Here is a 20801-nt window from a genome sequence, read left to right on the forward strand (position 1 = left end):
AATTTCCAGTTTTGCCTGTTGCAGAATATCAGGGCGGCTCTTGTTGAGCCAAAGCTCGGTTGGTCATGATATCACGACATTTGGCTACAATACCAAAGCCCCCTTCTCCGAGGAAGGCCTCTACCTTGTAGTGGTTTCCCAAAATGCTCCCTTCAACTATTTCAAGCTCATTTGAGCTGACGGATGGGTTGGCTGACATGGTGAAATGTGTCAGCTTGGTCGATGAATTGCTGAAAAACGTGAAATTCTCTCAAAGCTTTCCAAAAGGGTTTTGGTTGCTGTCAGGTCTACGTCCGTTAAGTAGTAAAGTTTAACAGAGCAAAGCCCCTATTAAAAACGCCATAAAAAATGCATGAAAGCTCAGAATTCGGTAGACTAGACATTGCTGGCGCTCCCGGTGAAAGAATTTTTTCAATACGACTTGTAGTTCTTTCTTGGGAAGCATTTGTTTCACAATGACTTTTCTGTTTATTTAAAGCGGCAGAAGAGAGGCAGGTGTGTGTGTGTGTGTGTGTGTGTGTGTGTGGTGCCACTGGGTGCAGTTGCTATAACAACCAGGCTCACACCTGCCTGCTTAATGAGCTCTGTCTGTCACTCTGCCAAGATTCATCTTTAAAACTTTTTTTAAACTGTTGCTGTGTCCACAGTGTTTGCTCTACAGCCATCATTTTACCTTCAAAATGTAGCCATCGTTTTTCTCTTTCCAACATTGTGTTTTTCAAAGCTCAGAGATTTAAACTTTTTGAATTGTGTGGCTCAAAGTAGAGGGATAACCTTCTAACTGACCCATAGAAATACATTGTATTTTTAGTCATGAGTTTGTTTCAACAGCAGGAAAGAACCCACTTTTTAAATTGCTCCTGTCATCACATTTTTGACACCACAAGGATAAAAGAGGCACTGTTGTGTAGAACAACTCCTTGGGATCCTCACAGTTCAAAAGCTGTTTTGATGGGAGTTAGGGTCTTGGATTTAGATGCAGTTTTTCAATAGGTGCACCAAGGCAGATTTGACAGGGTTTTGCCACAGAATAACAGTATGCCAGTAGTTAGTGCAGGCCAACTAAATAGGGTATTCTGATTGGCCTGTTAAATTCAAGCTTATTGTTCTTTGGTGGATTTTTCTTCCGCACACAGGTGGTTCAGATCTGGGCATTTGGAGTCAGATGATGACTTTTAGAATCACCTTTTCTGAATGATTAAAATTTACGGCATTTATCTGTAATGTGGATTTTCCCACATTTCAGTCATTCAGTGATTAAAATAATGAGGTTTTAATTTTTTATGCAGATGTTTTCTGACTCTACATTTTCTTTCGTCATTAATCATCTTTTTCTAATTTACATTTTAAACATGTTCGCCTACTTTTAACTTCTTCTCTTTGAATGTCAGCTTTCAATAGTTCTGAACTTTTGTTTTCAGGTGAAAATTTCTGTATTTTTCATCTCATTCAACATTTTTAACTTAACATGCAGCAATTATTTCATTTCAGCTCAAAACATTCAGCTATCAGCATCCACACTGCAGTTTCTTCAGAACATGCATTCTCTAGTTTAGTTTAGAATTTTTAAATGAAATTAAATTAATGAGGCAAAACCACAGGATTCAGAAATGAATTTTTTCTCTCCAACCATTGGTTGTTAGTTGGAAATAACTTCATTGGGGAAGCAAAGCTGTTCAACAAGTAATTCAACCGAAGATCAAAAAGAATAGATGAAAACAAAGGAAATACTTAATTTTTCACTTGTGATGATCAGAGTAGAGACTAAAGGTCTGATTGGGCCGCACAAGATTTCCACTTCCACTTTTCAAACTGGCCCTCAGAACCTCTGCTTTAAATGATTGATCTTCTTTTTGTATCCGTATTAGGGGTTTTTTAATGTTATGAGGGGTTTTAATATATTTTTTCCAGTCAGATGTATTTTTGTTATCAGAGACACACTTCTATTGCTGCTCTTATTTCATTCAGCAGCAGCCTGAGTAGAAAAGTGACTTCCCTTCAGGTGAATATGTTGTAGATTGAACGTTTAAGCGGGACAGACAACCCCTTGAAATACAATAAAAGAAGCTTGCTGTTGGCACCATTTGCAGTTTGATTTATTTTGCCCTTAAGCATCTTTGGCAGCTTTCGTGTGAAGCCCACCTCACTTATTCCAAGATCTGATCTATCCGATGCATCTTCACCTGGATGGTTGGCAGCTGTTCCTCTTAGAGACAGTTGATAGAGATGTATCTGGGCTGTCATCTCGGCACTGCTCAGGGATTTGTCAGCTAAGCTCACTTTGACTCACTTGTGGGGTGAGCTTCGCTTGTCTGGAAGAATATAATGTGCCCCGCAGTCAACAGTTAGTGCAGCAGGAAGCAGTTTGCCATCATCCTGCCTCAGATTTAAAAACAAAAAAATCAGGATGTTTATTCCTATTACTGTCTTGGAGTGAGGGGCTAAAGGAGGGCCTTTTAATTAAAAGGGAAGATTTTTGGGGGGGAAAAGGGAGCCGGATGGGAGCGGTCAGTTTTCTCACAGTACATGACCTGGCTTGAAATGTTTTTTGCTACAGCTCCTCACATCTCGGATTTTTTAGTCCTACTCTTTCCTTTGGAGGAAAGGCCTGTCTTAAGAGGAGCCTCTACTAGTGTTCTGTCTCCCTTTGACGTTTCTAGTAGAGTAGACAGCTTCCTGAAACGTCCTTAGTTTATTAGTTACAGTAACACAATATATTTTATATTAATCAAAATCTGGATTCTAGGCCAAATTCATAGTTTTTCTTTGATTTTTTTGGTACATTGTAGTTTTGTTTTAATCACCTCATAATCCAGGAAATAGTCAGAATTCAATTCATTGGCCTTTACTGTGTTTATGGGAAATACCTTTGGGTCAATCTGGTGATGAATGCTGTGTGTAGAAACATGCAGGAATCCAGCTGGAATGTTTGGTATAAGTATTAATAATGTGCAGATTTCTGCCTTAGAGGAATTTTATAGGAATGTATGATTGAATTCCACTGTTTTTGTTTGTATTTCAATTGGAATTTCAGAAGTCCAGCAGGGCAAGAAACACGCAGTTCTAGAATAAGAGATGATTGTAAGTCATAAATAAACCAGCAATTTTCACAGTAAGACATAAGAAGCCAGCAGAGAGATTTATCACACAAATGTCTCCATAAATATGAAATGATTTATCTTAACGGAGGCTTAAGCCTGCTGTAGTCACATTACATATGTAAATGTCTACACTTTTTCTTTTACCTAAAAACACAGTGGCAGCCACACTGCTGGCTTGTTTACAGTCTGTATGATGGTCCTTGATAAGTGCACTGTCATTATAGCTAATGGAGTCATTGAAAATCAAAGGCATAATACACCAAAGTGGATTAGGAAACATGGGGGACTGAATTGATTCTCATTATTTATGAGCCCTTCACAACAAATATATGTGCAAGATGATGACTAAACTTGTATTTGAATTCTTATTGCCTTTCCTGCTCTCTGGAACTGACAGCAGGCTTTTTGTTATTCAAAAATAAATGAATGTATGAAAGTAAACCTAATGTGTTTAAAAACTAAAAATGACAATATTTTAGATGATTTCATGCATCACTTATAAGTTGATTTTTACAGCAGCACATTGGATCTGAAATCCGTGCATTCATGTGCAAGCTCGTGTGTGTGTGTGTGTGTGTGTGTGTGTGTGTGTGTGTGTGTGGGGGGGTGGTATTTTGAGAGTCTGCTGAGCAGACAAAGACACAATCTATAACACAAGAACTTCAGCTAGTGTGGCTCCCAGAGAAAAAGGCCAAAATAAATACCACAAAAATGTCACAGAGTGCACAGATCAGACCCTACAATATTACTGGTAGGCAAACACACATATACACAAAAATATGCACACACACACACACAAAGCCACCTTGTACAGTAACATACTCACACATAGGCAGCAGAATCATTTGCATAATCTTCACCTAATTCCTTGTTCTTCCCTGGTTGTCCGTTGTCTCGCTATGATAAATTACCCCAAGCAACCTTGCAGGTTCCTTAATATGGTGCTAATTGGCCAATTAGGGAGCCGTTTTGCCTGAGGATTTCGCCACTTTTTGCGGTTATATTTCAAGTTTACTGTTAATGAACAAATGGCCTCAGATTCCTCTTCTGTCAAAATCCAACCACACATTGGACTATGCTCAAAAACACAAAGATACAGTGCATATGGTACTGAAGGCACATTTAAAGGTAGAAGAGCTGTAAGCTGCAAATCAGCAAAGAAGGGCAATAAAAATCACATAAATGAAGGACAGAGTCTTAATCTATACGAAACCAGGCCTAGAAAGGTTTTAGAAAAAAAGTCCTATGCCCAGTTGAATCATGGCAGCCTTTACAGCTTTGCCCAGGTAAAAGCCGTAGACGATATAAAAGACCGGTACTGTGTCACTCACTGGTTTGTGCAGCGAGCATATCTTGCATAATCCTCCTGACGCTTGACAATGGCCAAAATTTACAAAATTGACTTAATATTTGATTCACTATGACCTGAATTGAGTAACTAAACCTAAAAACTCACCACTAAAACCTTTCACTGAGGTCAGTTCCAAGAGCCTTGTTTCCACAAACTTCTGCAGGACAGGAATTGTTTGTGAAACCAGAGGTACTGGCCTTTTAAAAGACTGCAGATTGCGGAAGAGATGTCCGACTGTTAAACTCAAAACTCAATCAGTTTACCTGAGACACATAATCCTAACTATAGTGGGAAAATGAATATGATCACACTACTTAAAACATAACCCAAGTACCAAGGTGCTTACATACTTAAAAAATAGAACTTTTTGTAAGTTGGTAAAATACAGATAGGCAAACAATGCAGGTGTCATCAGTTGGAAATGGCATTGAGTGGAGTAATTTCTTATTTCCAGTGGATTCTTGATGAAAAAGTAAAAACATTACGTGCGAGCATTCATATCATTTCAAAATATGACAGTTTCCCAATTTTCTTGCCACCTTATCATCATCGGCATCTCTTTACCCCTCCAGCTTTTTTCTTTTGTCATCATGAATTAGATCCACAGTGGGGGTTAACGCATACAGTGCTCTCGCGCCTACAGGTTATTGTTTAGTCGTTTTGCGCTGCCTTTGTACTCCCAGAGTTGTCTCTTGCTATTTACCTCCTCTGCAGGCTATTGTACAGTTTGTCACTGTTGGCTGCGCACAATCTCTCCCTATAGCACAACTCTATTTTTGACTCAAACTTAGTTCCTCCCTATATCCTCTTTCACACAGAGTATTTTTTTTTTTTTGTTAGAATGGTATTAACGCCCCGTCTCCTGCGTGCACTGGAATATATCACTGTTGTTATTTGAAGCATTTTCTTTTACTTGGATTTTAAGTCCACCTGACTTTCAGACATTTTTGCAGTATAACATAAATAAAACTGAAGTTTTGAAAAGAGCTTGCACCTGTCATTTATTTAAATAGTCCTACCCCCATCACAGCTTTCTCAGCTTCTTTTTCCATCTAAAATTTACAGTTTGATGTCTTTCCTTTTGGATTAAAACAAATCCAAATCCAAATGTTTATATTTGTCACATTCAAATCCCAGAGAAATAGGCTTGTTTCCCATTTTGCATCTTAAGATGCATTTTGAAAGCTTGCCAGGTTTTGTTGTTGTTTTGCATCTTATTCACTTTTTTAGTTTCCTGACCTATTTTCTTTTCTTTTAGGATCTTCTACGTGTCTCATGACTCCCAAGATTTGAAGATCTTCAGTTACATTGCCAGAGATGGACAGAGCAATGTGTTCCGCTGTAATGTGTTCAAGTCCAAGAAGAAGGTAAGACAGAGAGAAGCTCCGTTTTAATGTCACTTGTTACGTGCCCTTGATGAGTTGTATAGATTCACTTAACTTAAGCCGTACACCTACAGCTCTGCTTTAGACATCATCTCATAAATTTGGTTTCAAACAACTGAACAACAACAGAAAGCAATAAGTTGTGTGGTTGCTATAAAACAGCACAAGGACAAAAGTTGTACACTGAGGATTGGCTGTCTTTCTTTTTATTTTGGGGGGGGGGGGGGGGGGGGGTAGAGAGAGGGGAATCTATTAGCAAGATTAATCAAAGTTGTGATCCGGTTGACATTTCTTTGGGATTTATCTTCTTCTTGTTTGCACTTCATAAATGCATATTCATTTGAAATACTGAAAATTAATTTGAAATAAAAAAAAAATATTGGGAGTCACCATTCAGATGTTTTTATAAAAATATCGCTCATCCAGATACAGATCGGCGATCGTGGCTCAAAGAGTTGGGTGTTTGTCTTGTAACCGGAAGGTTGCTGGTTCGAGCCCCGGCTCGGACAGTCTCGTCGTTGTGTCCTTGGGCAAGACACTTCACCTACCGCCTACTGGTGATGGCCAGAGGGTCCGATGGCACGATATGGCAGCCTCGCTTCTGTCAGTCTGCCCCAGAGCAGCTGTGGCTACAACTGTAGCTGCCTCCACCAGTGTGTGAATGTGAGAGTGACTGAATAGTGGAATTGTAAAGCGCTTTGAGGGCCCTGAAAAGCGCTATATAAATGCAAACCATTATTATTAGATATTCTAGAACCAATGACTCAATTCATTTTTATGTAAGTGCCAAGGCTGTATAACAAACCAAACATTGCATGGTTACATGGTTTCAAACTAACCTTCTATTAGATCTAAATCTTTTACTATAAAAAACTTTTAATCACAATTATAAATATAGTATGAAAGCCTACTTAAAGCTTACATACAAATTTTAACCAGAAAGACTAGAATACGATGTTGGTATTTAAGGAATTGAGCTAAGTCACTTGATTCATATCTCTCAGACAGATTGTGATTTGTGTAAATGTGGAGCCTTCGTTTTACAAACGTTAGTCAAAGAGTTCCCCAGGAATGAGGACCAGTACTACAGTGCTTAAATCTTTGGGCAATATTACAAGAAAACACTGCATACATTTTCGGTTCTCTGCAGATGATCCCCAGCTATATTTATCTACGAAGGCAGATAATATAAGACAATTAGTTAAACTGCAGTCACGTCTTAAATATTTGTATTTAAATGGATGTAAAGTCATTTTCTTCTCCTGATTTCAGAGAAAGATTAGGCCCTAAAAATCTTGGAAGCATGATGTCTAACCAGATACTTAGAAACTTACAAAGGATGGCATTACCTTGGCCTCTAGCAACACTGTGAGGAATCTTGTCTTTTTTGATCAGGATGTGTTCTTCAGTGCATGTATTAAACAAATATGTCGGGCTGCTTTCTTTCATCTTTGAAATACTGCTAAAATTAGAAACAGCAGAGCCTTCAGCTGTCATGTCCTGTAGAACTAGCTCCCAGCTTGGATTCAGGAGACAGGCACCCTCTCTCCTTTTAAGATTAGGCTTCAAATTGTTCCTTTTTGATAAAGCTTAGATTTTGGGCTGGATCAGGTGACCCTGAATAATCCCTTAGTTATGCTGATATAGGCTCAGACTGCTGTGGGACTTTCTGTGACCGTATGATACAATAAGCATCACAGTCATTTCTGCATCATTTCCACTCACCTATACCACTATTTAATGACAGCATGTCATTACACTTTTGTCTTCTCCTAGTCTGTCTCCTTGTGCTCTCTTTCTTTTATTTTCTCGTTTCCTTCCACTCCAGCTGGTCGCGACAGTTGGCTGTCCCTCCCTGAGCCCGATTCTGCTGGAGATTTCTTCCTGTTAAAAGGGAGTTTTTCCTTCCCACCATCACAAGTGCTTGCTCATAGAGAATTTTCAACACCAAAATTACAAATGAATTTACAAAAACACATAATATAATCACATAGGTGGGGGGAAATGCAAGAGTTCAAAGAGTTACTTGTCTAAATTGTGTGGAAGTTTAAAATGGTTCATGCAAGCCTCAAGTACAACACCAACACCAAAATAAAATGTCACTAAGAGGTAGGGCTGCTCAATTAATCGAATTTTAATCTCGATTACGATCTGGGCTTTCAACGATCATTAAAAATGACTGAGCCAATTATTAGCACCTCCCTCTTGCTTTACTCTCGCCTGCTCCGTGTGGCAAATCGAGCGCACCTCTCTGCATTTCAAACACGTGTCACAACAATTAAGAGGACCCGAGGGAAGCTCGGAAAGCTAAGCAGAAGTTATTTGGAGAGGAGAGTGACTGCCGTTGGTTGAAAAGAGAGGTAAAAAAAACTTAAGTGGTGTGGAAACATTATGGGTTTGCTGAGTCAGACGTGGATCAAGTAGACATAGTGTGTAAACTTTGCTACAGTGTCGTAGCTGCACCACAGAGCAACACTGCAAAGTTCACTAAACATAGATGTTTACATTTTTCATTTATTTCTGATATTGCAAACATTTGCACTGTTATCAGTATTTCCACACTATTTTATATTATTTTTTTAAGTCATTATTTAATACATTGTTATTGTTAACCCTTTAAAGCCGGTCAGAGCAGCACGCTCCGTTTTGTGTAACTATTTTTAAATCCCTGTAGAACCTGAACCATGTAAGCTAGCGCAATATTTTTTTTTTGCATATGAAACTTACATCTTATGCCATCAGCTTGTCCTAGGTCACGGTTTCCTTCCACATAAAGCTTTGCAAAAATTGCATAAAAAGCGCTTGCAGGAACAAAAACACAATATTCCAGAAACACGCTTTGCCGATCTTAACACTTCCCACATTGAACAAGACGTCAACGCGAACTATCGCATGTCTGCCATTTCCTGCCTGAAATCGGAAGTGACGTCATTTTCGCAGAAAATGTAGTTTTTTACTTGTAGGCCTTAAAAGCCAATACTGGTGTTTCTATAGGTCATGTTTGACTCTATACTTTTCTGAATAGTTTCTGGGATGCTTAGAACTCGAATTGCACTGCTGGAAATAGTTTATTTTGATGCACATGCTGTTTTCTTTGCAAATTTGCATAATTTTTCCTGCAGTATATAAAAATTGCTGTATCTCCAAAATAAAACTATGAAGACACTCAAAATAAATTTCCTGTTGTTGTAAACTATTTTTTGCAACTTTTTTGTATTTAAAGTTTTGAGGGATAAGCCTCTTAAATTTCTCCAAGTGGAAATATATGTAAAAAAACAAACAAAAACGATTTTCAATTTTTCATGTAGTTTATTGCACTTTTTTGCAATTTATGTAGTTACTATGGACTTAATGCATACATATTATTAAAATATGGGCTATAACAGTTGTATTGATGTATAGCAACTTGAAATGCTCCCAAAAATGGCACTACAACATGTAAAACAATATTATAAGCTCTGGCAGACTTGGTTCTATGGTAGGTCTTAAAGGGTTAAATAAATATCGTCAAATAATCGAGATCTCAATTTCTGTGAAAATAATCGTGATTATCATTTTTGCCATAATCGAGCAGCCCTACTAAGAGGTTAAGAGTGACAATACAAGGGAATTTATGAGAAAGTCTTGCTTAATCAATACGTCTTTTAAAGGTATTTAATAGAAGATACTGTCCACTGTAATTCACCTTTTGTAGTTAACGGTCAAGAGTTTCCTGCGTGGCAGGCTGTGCTCTGGCTGGTACTGGGGCAACACTTCAAGTATATAATCTGGGGCCAGGCCATGAAGGACTTTAAAAGCAGCAAGTTGAATTTAAAAGGTAGTTCTTGACCGGCAAGTGGGCAGCCATTAAAATCTGTTATGCTTCACATAACTGATTATGGTGAGTATGGTAAAACCTGAAAACGTGTTTGGACACACTCCGCTGATAAGTAGTGCTGAACTGCCAGTGAGCAAGTTGCTTCATGCCAACCTATGCATACTCAGTTTCTCAAAAACCAACTAATAAAACTTTTTTTTCTTAACCTTGTTCTGCTAACCAGATTCTGCTTTGTTTGGGTTGTTTATGATTTCGAGTCCTTCTCAATTTAGATTTGTACAATGTCTTTTTCGATTTTTATTTCAAAAGGAGCAGCAGAGAGGATGGGCTTCAACCTAGAATGAGTCATACGAATAATGTGTTCTTAAATGGCTGTATCTCAAACCACTGAGGTACTTTTTAGTACTTGTGTGTCTGCAGTCTTTCTTATCTGTAGAAGTTTTCATCACTGCATCTGATCACAGAGATGAAGAAATGCTGTGCCGTGCTATGAAAAAGTCTTTGCACCTTTTACTGATTTTATTTTATTTTTTTGCCACACTTCCATGTTTCAGATCATCAAGCCAATTTTAATATTGGACAAAGATAACCTGGTTAAATACAGAATGCAAATTTTAAATGATGATGTGGGAAAACTATCCAAATCTATCTTGCCCTTTATGAAAAGGTAATTCAAGTCCAACAATTTAAGCCAATTTAAGACTGCCATGTTGACTTTCGGTAGGACGTTCCTTTTATGAATGTGATTTCTTGATTCAACATGTCTGGCAGTAATCAGGTCTGGGCGAGTTTAGTGAAAATGAACTCATCTATCCTGTAAATGTGGTTAATCCCACTTAATTAATGACTTATCAGTTTTTTTCACACAGATCCAGGTAGGTTTGGTTGCCTTTATAAATGAACTCATCATTTATAAACTGCATTCTGTATTTATTTGGGCTGTCTTTGTCTAATATTAGAATTTGTTTGACCTAAAACATGTATCTGTGACAAATGAAAGAAAATCAGGAAAGGGGAAAATACTTTTTTCCTCACCAACATGTATTTGTCAATCTTCCGCACTTTTACAACCCAGTTCAGTCCTCCTAACTAATATCTCATAATACCCTGCGTGAATCTTCTGTTTCACCTGCAAGGCTCGCATTTTACTTCCTTTATTAATCAGCTGTGATGTGTAATTAGAATACACTAGAGGGGTCGGATTTGTTTTTGTTAATTCCCAATTTGATCTCAAGCCAGAAAATCCTATGAAGCAAAACGTGTATTCACAAAACACACTCCCAAGTTGGCTTAAGCCCCCTCCTTCAGTGTGGTATGGCAGACCATGGATAATGCCTTTGTCAGTGAGAAGGATGTTAGACTGATGGTGATTCAGATCTCTGGTTCAGATGAAATTACCACTTCTGACAATCACTCTGATCTGTTTTTATGCAAAACAATGCTTTCTGGAGCAATACATTGAAAGGTTCCAACATCATTCCCCACCGTCTGTGCAGCTTTCACACTATGCCAACCCAGCAAATGGGCCAGATTGGACCTTTTAGGCAGGCTGCTTCTGGCTGTTAGCTGTTAGCCCTGTTAACTTATTCTTTTACGTAATTTACAATGAAACGGCTCCACAAAAGAGAGTGGACTGATTGAGCTTATGAATGGTTGATTTAAACAGTCACCTCTTTTGGGCCTTTAATGCAGTTTATCCTTAAGAAGGTTTTCTCATTATCTAACATTACCTGGCACAATTTCGTATACCTTGCGATCTCAAATGTTTCACATCCTCATGATGGCACATTGTTGGTGCTGAACTAAGGTGTTCTAAATTCTGTGATTTTTTATTTTTTTTATTTTGGATTTTGGTCAAGATAGGTCTCAAGAAGAAAGGTGTAGCTGGTGTAAATGGTGCTCATCATAAACATTTACCTTGGCACAAATAGGTATCGTGGGAAAAAAAGATTTTCCGACAGCATTCATGTAAGTTAGAACACTTGCATGAGCAAATTTCAGGAGAGGATGAAAAGCAGGTGACCCATATGCCATAAGGCTATCGCAGAGGTCTGGATTCAGATACACCATATGTCCTTTCCACTCTCAACTGTCATAATAAAAGCTAAAACAAAAGACCTAAAATACTTTTTAAAAGTGCTTTTACTTACTAGCATGCCAGAGAATTGAACTACCAACCTACTGATTAGTAGGTAAATACTGAGGCACAGCTGCCTGCTACAAAATCTGATTTCCAATTTTAACTGGCAGTTGCATTGATGGTGCTTGTTTTGGTTTTATGTAATTTTTCATTAGTCATTAGTTATAATATTGGGTATTTGCTGATTTATCAGTACCAACATTTATAACAGAAAGTGTATTTCCATTCATTTTCATTTTTAACAATTACAAAAGAAAGTTATATAATTAAAGAAGAGATCTGACAGACATTCATTTAAGGCTACGTTCACACTGCAGGCAAAACTGCATCGACTTTTTTGACCCTATGTGACCCATATCCGATCATGGTATGACAGTGTGAACGGCACAAATCCGATATTTTCAAATCCGACCTGGGTCACTTTCGTATGTGGTACTGAATCCGATACATATCTGATGTTTTAGAAAGTGACTGCTGTTTGAATGGTCATGTCGCATTAAATCCGTCTTTTACGTCACTGACACAAGACAGACGGCAATTATCAGCGCTGGAGAAGACAAACGAGAAAGCGTGGTGGCGGAAACTGTAGACGAAGCGAGTCAATGGACAGAAACTGAGGTTTTGGACTTGATTAGCATATGGGGAGACAATTCTATTCAAGATAAACTTGAAGGGTCGTAACGTAACCGGGCTGTGTTCGAGTGCATTGCCAAAGAAATGGTTGAACGAGGGCACAGGCAAATGTGGCTACAGTGTCAGAGGAAAGTGAAGAGCCTCAGGGCCAAGTTTAAAGAAGCTAAAGATATAAACAAAAGACGTGGACGTGGTCGAGTCACCTGACCGTTTTTTGATGAGCTTGACCGTGTTTTGGGCGACAAACCCAGCTGTCAGCCAGCTGTGATGTCTTCTTTTGCGCATGCTCACACTAGAGCACGTTTGCTGTCACATTTTATTTGTAGTGTGAACAACCAGACAAATTAAATCGGATTTGATCAAAAAATCTGAATTGAGCATTAAGACCTTCAGTGTGAACGTAGCCTAACAGATGAAAGATTCCTGGTTCGATCCTGGTTTGGGTCGGAAAGGGGCACTGATGTAAAAACTCTGCTAAATCAAACGTGCAGAGCGACCGTCTGTGATAAGCCCTTCTAAATAAGGTGGCAACTGGAGGTAGCTTCTACAAAGAAGAGATGGAAGAAACACCCTTCAACCATGTTACGAGTGTTGATGTTGCATAGTCTGTCCACTAGAGGGCACTCTGCAATATCCCCATTGCTGTGCAATGTGCCTGCTAAGTGCAAATGAGTAATCCATGTCTTGCAACAATAGAACTTGATTATTTTTAAGCTGCATTGTCATATTATTTTAGGAAGGAGGTGTAAATAACAAAAACATAAAAAATAAACAAATCTCTTTATGTTTTGTGTTACTTAAAGAAAAAATATTTTGGGCAATATATCAGATTTTTAAGTATTCCAATATATGTATTTGCATCTGTGTTAGAAATCCTGTATTGGCTGGGCTCTATTTTTTCCAACAATCAGTGAAAGAATTTGTGTTTTTGTGTCAAAACAACTTCAAACGTTGTTGCTGCATAATCACAAGATGGACAAGACTGATCAGTGCATAATTTCCGATGTTTTCACAGTCTGGTAGTTATGTGGCATTCACAACAATCCCACCATCTCTTTTAAATCTAGTCACTGTCTGAGTCGCATCCTGACAACCGCTAATAAAGACACACCCTGGTGTCCCTCAATAATAATTCCTCCTTGCACTGTGGGCCTGGCATTGGTGTGAAGAACAAGTATGAGGGTCTTCTGGGGTGGATATGTTGCTGCTGAAATGAGCTGAGCAGAGACAAAGTTAAAACAGAGTCCAGCAGTGTGACACAGTTAGGAAATGTGCTCCCAGTTTTCCACTTTAGCTGCCAATTCAGAGGACTTGATAGTTAAGTCCAGGGGTTAGCTGGGTGAAGCGCACACTGCCTCATTATCTCTTACAGACAGACTGGCATTGACACATGAGCACACACACACACGCACGCACACACACGCGCAGACACACACATATTCTGTTGAGAAGACAAAATGGAGAGTGACGCATACCAAAAATCTCTGGGCAACCAAGGCCCTGAGGCCATTAAACTGAAAACTTATCTGTGTGTGTGTGTGTGTGTGTGTGTGTGTGTGTGTGTGTGTGCGCGCGTGCAGGCACGTAATGCTTTTTAAAGTGGTGAAGAGACTAAAGGCAGGGACTGTTTTTAATGGAGAACTTATTGACAGTTTGAATTAATTTATTACAGTTCACATCTGGATGATATTGATTACATTTATAACGTTACAGAGTTTTTAAAAAAGCATCTCCCTGTGGCAGAACCAAAAATGAAAATACCTGTTGTTGTTCTCCTCTGGGTGCATGGTGCCGCATTAGACTGCACTGTGAAAAAGCACATTAGTACAAAAAAATAAAGTCAACTAAGTAAACTAGTTTGGTTTATGTGTAATCAGTCTTTTTGCTCTGGAAAGTTTGCAGTTGGTTTTGCTTTATGTTGTGTTTGAGTTGTTATGATCAGCTACTACCTTTTAAATTTAGCCTTTCAATTATTTATTTTTGTTTTCTCATTTACTGACAATAGCAACTTCATAGAAACTAAAGCGTTACAAACACTCTCAACATATATTTCGAATCAGCAGATGATGATCTGGGTCTTATCTGGGATTATTATCACTTTTTATTCAGTTTGAATATGGTTGAGAAAAAACATTATTTTTTTAGATTAAGACACACAGCCAAGATGCATCTGCCAGGGCTGAAAATGAAGGACACAAATTGCATTTCCTCAAGGAGTCACTTGAGCAAAAAACAAGTCAAGAAGGTCCCTGTAGATTCAGTAGCTGTGTTAAACTGCTGCTTTTAATAGCAGAAATGACCATTTTTACAGTCTGGAACAAAAGCTAATTTCTGCCTCTATAATGAAGGCAGGTGGGGGGAATTTTTTTAATGACAATGTTTGTGCTGTTGGTGCCTTTGAAGTTTTATTAAAATTGTGTGACAAGTTTTAAAGTCTTCCAAGATGTTTGTGATTTGTTTTATTACAGTGAAGTGCAGTGTGGGTATATAACTAGGGATGGATATCGTTTAGGAGAACACACACTTTGTCCATGTTTAGCTGTTTTTTTTGTAAAAAGATAACAATGTTAGCCTTTTCTGCAGCTATATGGGATATATGGTATCACTATTGGCTGGAAGCAGTGCTTAATCAATGGACAAAAACACAAACTTTGTCCAAAAACCTCTCATGTTTAGCTGTTTCCCACTTTTTCTTTGGTCATTTTAGCCTTTTTGGCCAGGGTGAAGGGAGTATCTGCCATCAAACAAGAAGACAGCAGCATGTAGATATGATGATGTTTGCTAGTTCACCTTACATGTATTAATGTAATAACGTGGTTAGCCTACTCAACGTAAATTACACACGAACAACATTAAGCTACTCACGCAGAGAAGAACGGCTGCTGCTGCCATCATCATCCGTCATCATTTCTGCTACACTGGCAGGGCTAGAGGCCAGGACTCTCCTCTTCGGGTTTTTGGGGGATGTTGCTAACTCCGGGTCCGATAACAGGCACCACACCCGCAGTAGATGCGGTCGGTGTGAGGTCTTGCAGCAAGCTATCAATTACGGTGCATTTCTCGGCTTTTAAAAAAATGCTATAAGTCGCCAGGTGTTTCATCAGATTTGCACAGTATCACCTTAAAGCACTTGTTGCAGGCCGCTGAGTTGCATATTTTGCTGTGAAGTACAGCCAGACTTTTGACTGCTTTGCCTTGGGCATTTTTAATCTGTAGCTCTGCTCTAAAAGAACGTACGTACCTGGGCCCGCCTACTACGCTTGCAAAGGTGAAATGATTGGCTAGAATTCAAAGTGTATGACATCTCAGGGAAAGAAAGCACCGAAATGTGCGGTGCTTTTCGGTCTGGTTACTACCGTTTATGTCAGAACCGGTGCCATATAACTCACCACTGTTTATACTTGTGTGTGTGTGTGTGTGTGTGTGTGTGTGTGTGTGTGTGTGTGTGTGTGTGTGTGTGTGTGTGTGTGTGTGTGTGTGTGTGTGTGTGTGTGTCTTACACCCAGTGCATTGCAGTGTATGGATCCAGCTTGCTAAGCACCCATGCTACTGTTAGCTGATAATTTAAATTTCTACCTGATTTTAATGTGACTCCTTTTGGCACCAGAAAGTCAAGATGGTGACCGTGTGGCGTCAGTGTGTGGTGTTCACACACATACAAATGACGTAGCCACATCACATGGATGGTGTCACCACATCTTTTATATAAAAAGAGTGAAAACCATAAAAAGTTAAAAAATAAAAAATTCTAAGAGTACGGTTTGAAAGCATAACGTCAAATTCTGAAAAAGACTAAATCAGAAGGAAGCACTCTGGCATAATGAGAAGAATAAAGGTAACCATGTCAAACATGCAATAAAAATGTCATTCGTGTGGTTTTGTGTGAGTGCACGTGGAAACCTGTGAAAGGACAATTAAGAAGATGATTAAGGAGACTTTATTCTCCTTCTAACTACCAGCAGTCAGAAAATGGCTTGGTTTTATATCACAGCGGCATAAGAAAGGCTTCACTGGCCGATCACTTCTAACACTTAGGCAGGTTCTCCTTCTCTCTGTGTCTCCTCTACTATGACTTATGCTCTCTCATTCATCCTCCTCCTTCTCCAAATCAGCAGTTCAGTGGATGCTAATGAATGGTCGAGTCTCTGTTATGTAGAATTGAAGTGTGGGTGATGGAGCAAAGAGTGTTCATCCACACAGTGAATGCCACATTGGCTCCGAGTCCACAGACGGTACTACTCTATTTAAGAGGCAGCTGTAAGTAAGAGCAGAAGCAAGAGGTGGTGTCAGAAAGTGTTACGCCTTTCAAAAGCCATGTTTCGAATATTATATATTGGAAATCCACACGCAATATTCATAAGAAGCCACAGTGATCAATGATTGCGTGGTTTATTTATCGCGAATCAAAAGAAATAGGCAAATGTTTTAAACTTATCACTGTTCAGGTCAGTTTTTCAGCCACTTATTTTTAAGCCTGTCCTCTCACATGAGCTGTCAGTGTTTGGAAAGTCTGAAGCAGTGAATGCAGCACCTATGTCACACAACTGCCCCTGCCATGCCTTGTCGTTGGTGGATATTGCTCCATGGTGTCACTAGTGGTGCTTGAGATATGCAAACAAGTTTTTGAAATAGCTTAAAATATATCAAACCCTCTACATAATTTTTACTTTACAAGTTTTTACATTTCAGAAAGTATATGTTTAAACTTTATATTCTGGCCTACATATGGTTATATATGTAATAATGGCAGTCCATTAAAGCAGTATATGAATGAGGCGAGGTTGTATATTTCTCTGGTTTTAATGAATATTGAATACAGATAATTTAGTGTAGTGGCATATTATTTAGTCTAGTCTAGTTACATAATTATAGATCAATGTATAAAGTTATATTAATATAACTAGGGTTATATTTATTTATAGTGCAATTTGTATGTATTAGATTATATAATCAAAAAAGGAAACATATATATATTTATATATAATGATCTAAATAGTGGTAAACGTTATTTGCTTCTTCCTATTTTCAAACAGATATTGATTTAATATTTCTCTTTACACTGCTGTCGTCAGTGTCATCCATTAGAGCTTCAGTGTTTTGTAAAATATACAGGTCGTTCCCAGTACAAATCTCACAAGATTTTGGTGGTAATCCTAATGAAGCTAGCCCAGCTTTAGACCATGTCATGTGTTGGTATCATTACTCTGTCTAATCTTGGCGATACCTGCATCAGTGAGGCAGGGGCACTTTAACAAGCCTAATATAAAGAACGGCACTCATAAGGATCATAAAACATAATGTGGATAGCTTGGTTTTGGTCTTTTAAACCTGATAATTGACTCTATATATTACAGCTCAGTAATAACATGTCAAGCTTTAATGTAGAGTCCTGCTGTTGTTCTGTGTTTTTAATTTATCTACCCAGCTAATGGATGTAGCGAGCGCTGTGGTTATTGTGTCAAGTGTTCCTTGAGTTCATTCAATGAAATTCTCATTGAGATTTGGACGGAGAAGATTGCAAAGGCCAGACTTTTCTCTTGAGAGGGAGATTTTTTCCTCGTGGCTAATTACATTAGAAAGTTTGGGGTAAGGTACAGGGTCAGTACTGCCCGTTTCAAATAAGAGATTAGAAACTAAAATGTCTTAAAGAACAAGATGTGTGTAGGGTGTATATTTTTACGTGGACGGTGTTTAAATGTAGCCACTGTAGATTTTAGCTTTAAAGTCAAGAATCAATGGTTTCCTCGCTGACTTTGTAGAGTGCTGATGTAAAATGATATAAGGCCAATTCAATGATAAGGACTCACTTTGTTCTTGATACAGCTTGGGGAAGGTAATTGGATTTAATAGCCTTTCAGCACTTTTTATTGAATATCCATATCTCAGTGAAATTATCCTTCTGTCTTGAGCTATAGTCTCTCCTCTCTGTTAAAGCTGCGTTGCTTCTGCACCAGTGGCAGGACTAAATCAAAGTTCCAAATCAAACAGAACTGGAAATGGGTTGGGCATTTGTTTTAAGTTACTCCTTTCCTAACACTACATATCAGTCGTGTTATATATTGATGATTAGATTCCCCTGCTGAAATGTAAACACAGGCAGAAGTCAACTGGCTGCCCTGACATAATTACTCTGTCTTATTCTCCAGTGTTTTAGCTTTGTGCTATTTACAACAACCACTATAAGCTCGCTGAAGCTGTCATGGAACTTGACAAGTCTACCCTTTTAAAAAAAACATTTCACTGGCTTATTTGATGATTTAATCAGGTTGTTCTCACTCCCAACCCAGGATGTGGTCAGGATCCTTTGGCTTCACATTTTTTCAGTATACAGGGTAGTGCCGTGGGATAGTGCAAGTTCTGCAATGTCTAAAAGAAGCACGATGCGACTGTGGGCAAAGTTTAACCTTTGACAGTTGTTTATCATTTTATATTTGTAACCCAAACCACGAGTTCACTGCTTGCCCCTGGAAGATTCTTCAACAGCAAATTGGTCCCAAAGAATTGGCAAGACCAAAAATAGTAAGAGCATGAGAGCAAGGGAGCGTTACCCTGCCCAGAACAGGGTTACCAGGGTCCCACCCTGGATCCAGGCCTCCTACAGGGGCCCGAGGGCACGGTTGCCCCGTCTTTGCCCATCCCAAAATACCTAGATTGGCTGTAGGGGATCAGTGCAGTGGATGCAGAGCAGAAGTGGAGGTCCTAGTTGTACCCAGCTGTCAAAACTCGCTAGAGCGACAAAATATGTCCCTCTGTTACTCACTTTGAAATCCAAGACCCGGTGTCTTGGGAAATGGCATGTTAAAATATGACGGGAAAGGTTTCATCCCCAAGTGCCAAAATGTGACAAACTTGGACTGAGAATTTGTTACATGTTCTCGAATTCACACCGACAAGATGATGTTCCAGTTTACCGTCTAGTGAGTGACAGAGGAAAGGGGAGAATCCAGGACATTCAGATGCTGTCTGGCACTCCTGCCACAGAGCGAGTTAATTAAAAGATACTGACATTTAAACAAATCCTGGAGAGAGAAAAGGTGACAGGGGAGAGAAAGAAGAATCAAGAAAGGTTGACAGAAGCAGTAAGATGGAGAAATTGAAACTGGTTTGGGGGGGGGGGGGGGGGGGGGTTGTATGATGTAGCCATGTGTGGTGCCTCAAAAACAAGCTAATGGTTCAGAAGAGTCACTGAGACGTTATAAATTAATTTCCTTACACTTCACTCACTTCATGCTGTCATACTCGAGTGCATTCACATGCACACAGAGACTTGTCCGTTGATTAGGAGTTATTTCACTCTCATAATATTCACCTGCAGTGCCAGAACTATGGTATAATTCATTCCTGTTTCCCCCCTAATTTCAATCAAAGTGTTTGAGGATCAGACTATGCTGTGCCCTGATCATTATAATGATCAGAGAGTGTCTAATGCAAATCTTTAAAGGATACACCAGTGAAATGATCTGTCTTATATGCTATAGAAGATTTGTATACACTGAGCAATGGTTGCGTAAGTTGTAGAAGGACGAGAGGAAAATGTCATCACAGAAGGAATAGACATATGAAGAGAGAGATACGTGTCAATTCTTTAATCACAAGCAATTCCCTTGCTCACCACCCCCGCTCTTGTTTACCCTGCTCTTTCCTAGATTACATTATATTCCCATTTGCCCCTTATTTTTGCCTGTGCCAAGACTTGCAAGTGGACAGCCAAAGCACCGCTCAACCTCTGTGGGTAATTCAGGATAAATAATGCATCACACTTTTGGACAGACTTCATCTCGTCATCACTGAGGAAGATCCAGCTCACCAGAGGCTTGATATGTAGAGAGGAAAGGAATAGAAAGGCAAAGATAAGGAAAAGATACACTTTTATTTAGTTGAACTGACAGAGAGGAAAAGTGATGGGGACAGAGTTGGAGACAAAAAAGAGGACTTGACAGAGATGGTGACAGATGTCCAACATAGGCAGCAGCAGGCTTTCCAGCAGGATATCAAGGTTTTGCGTTTGAGTGACAGATCTTTTAGTGATCCTGTCAGCTGCCACAATTGGAGATTAGCTGGAGAATTGGCTGAAGGCAAAAAATGTTCAGATAAAGCGCAAGTGTCTTCATAAAAAGTTAGTTTAAAAAAATTGTGTTAAAAGCAGCATTGACCATAGTGGTACAACACTAAGGACATTCAAGGAGTTTCTATATAAAGAGGACCTAAAAGGAACAGTTAGTTATGTCTTTTTTCAGTTAACTTCAATTTAGTTCACTTCAGTTCAGTTCAAATAATGCCACATCACAGCAAGCATTTATATTGTAAAACCCCAAACACTAACAATCGAACAACCCGGAGATTAATAAAAATTAATAATTAAATGTAGAGCATT

At 38.9% G+C, this 20801-nt stretch overlaps 1 protein-coding gene and 1 long non-coding RNA gene across 4 annotated transcripts in view; both read left to right on the plus strand.

Moving 5' to 3' along the window:
* Positions 1-20801, plus strand: part of LOC146498994 (carboxyl-terminal PDZ ligand of neuronal nitric oxide synthase protein-like) — a 240285-nt gene that overhangs the window by 110826 nt on the left and 108658 nt on the right. For all 3 annotated transcript variants that reach the window (XM_085138060.1, XM_085138059.1, XM_085138061.1), the window contains exon 5: positions 5711-5819. In XM_085138060.1, the coding sequence (XP_084994186.1) occupies positions 5711-5819 (109 nt within the window). The remainder of the gene's footprint in view (positions 1-5710; positions 5820-20801) is intronic.
* Positions 6080-20378, plus strand: LOC146498996 (uncharacterized). Its single transcript, XR_014870222.1, has 2 exons — positions 6080-7946; positions 9424-20378. It is a non-coding gene; the product is annotated as an uncharacterized LOC146498996 (long non-coding RNA).

The sequence above is a fragment of the Neolamprologus multifasciatus genome, chromosome 17, assembly GCF_963576455.1.
Source record: "Neolamprologus multifasciatus chromosome 17, fNeoMul1.2, whole genome shotgun sequence".
NCBI classification, from domain to species: Eukaryota; Metazoa; Chordata; class Actinopteri; order Cichliformes; family Cichlidae; genus Neolamprologus; species Neolamprologus multifasciatus.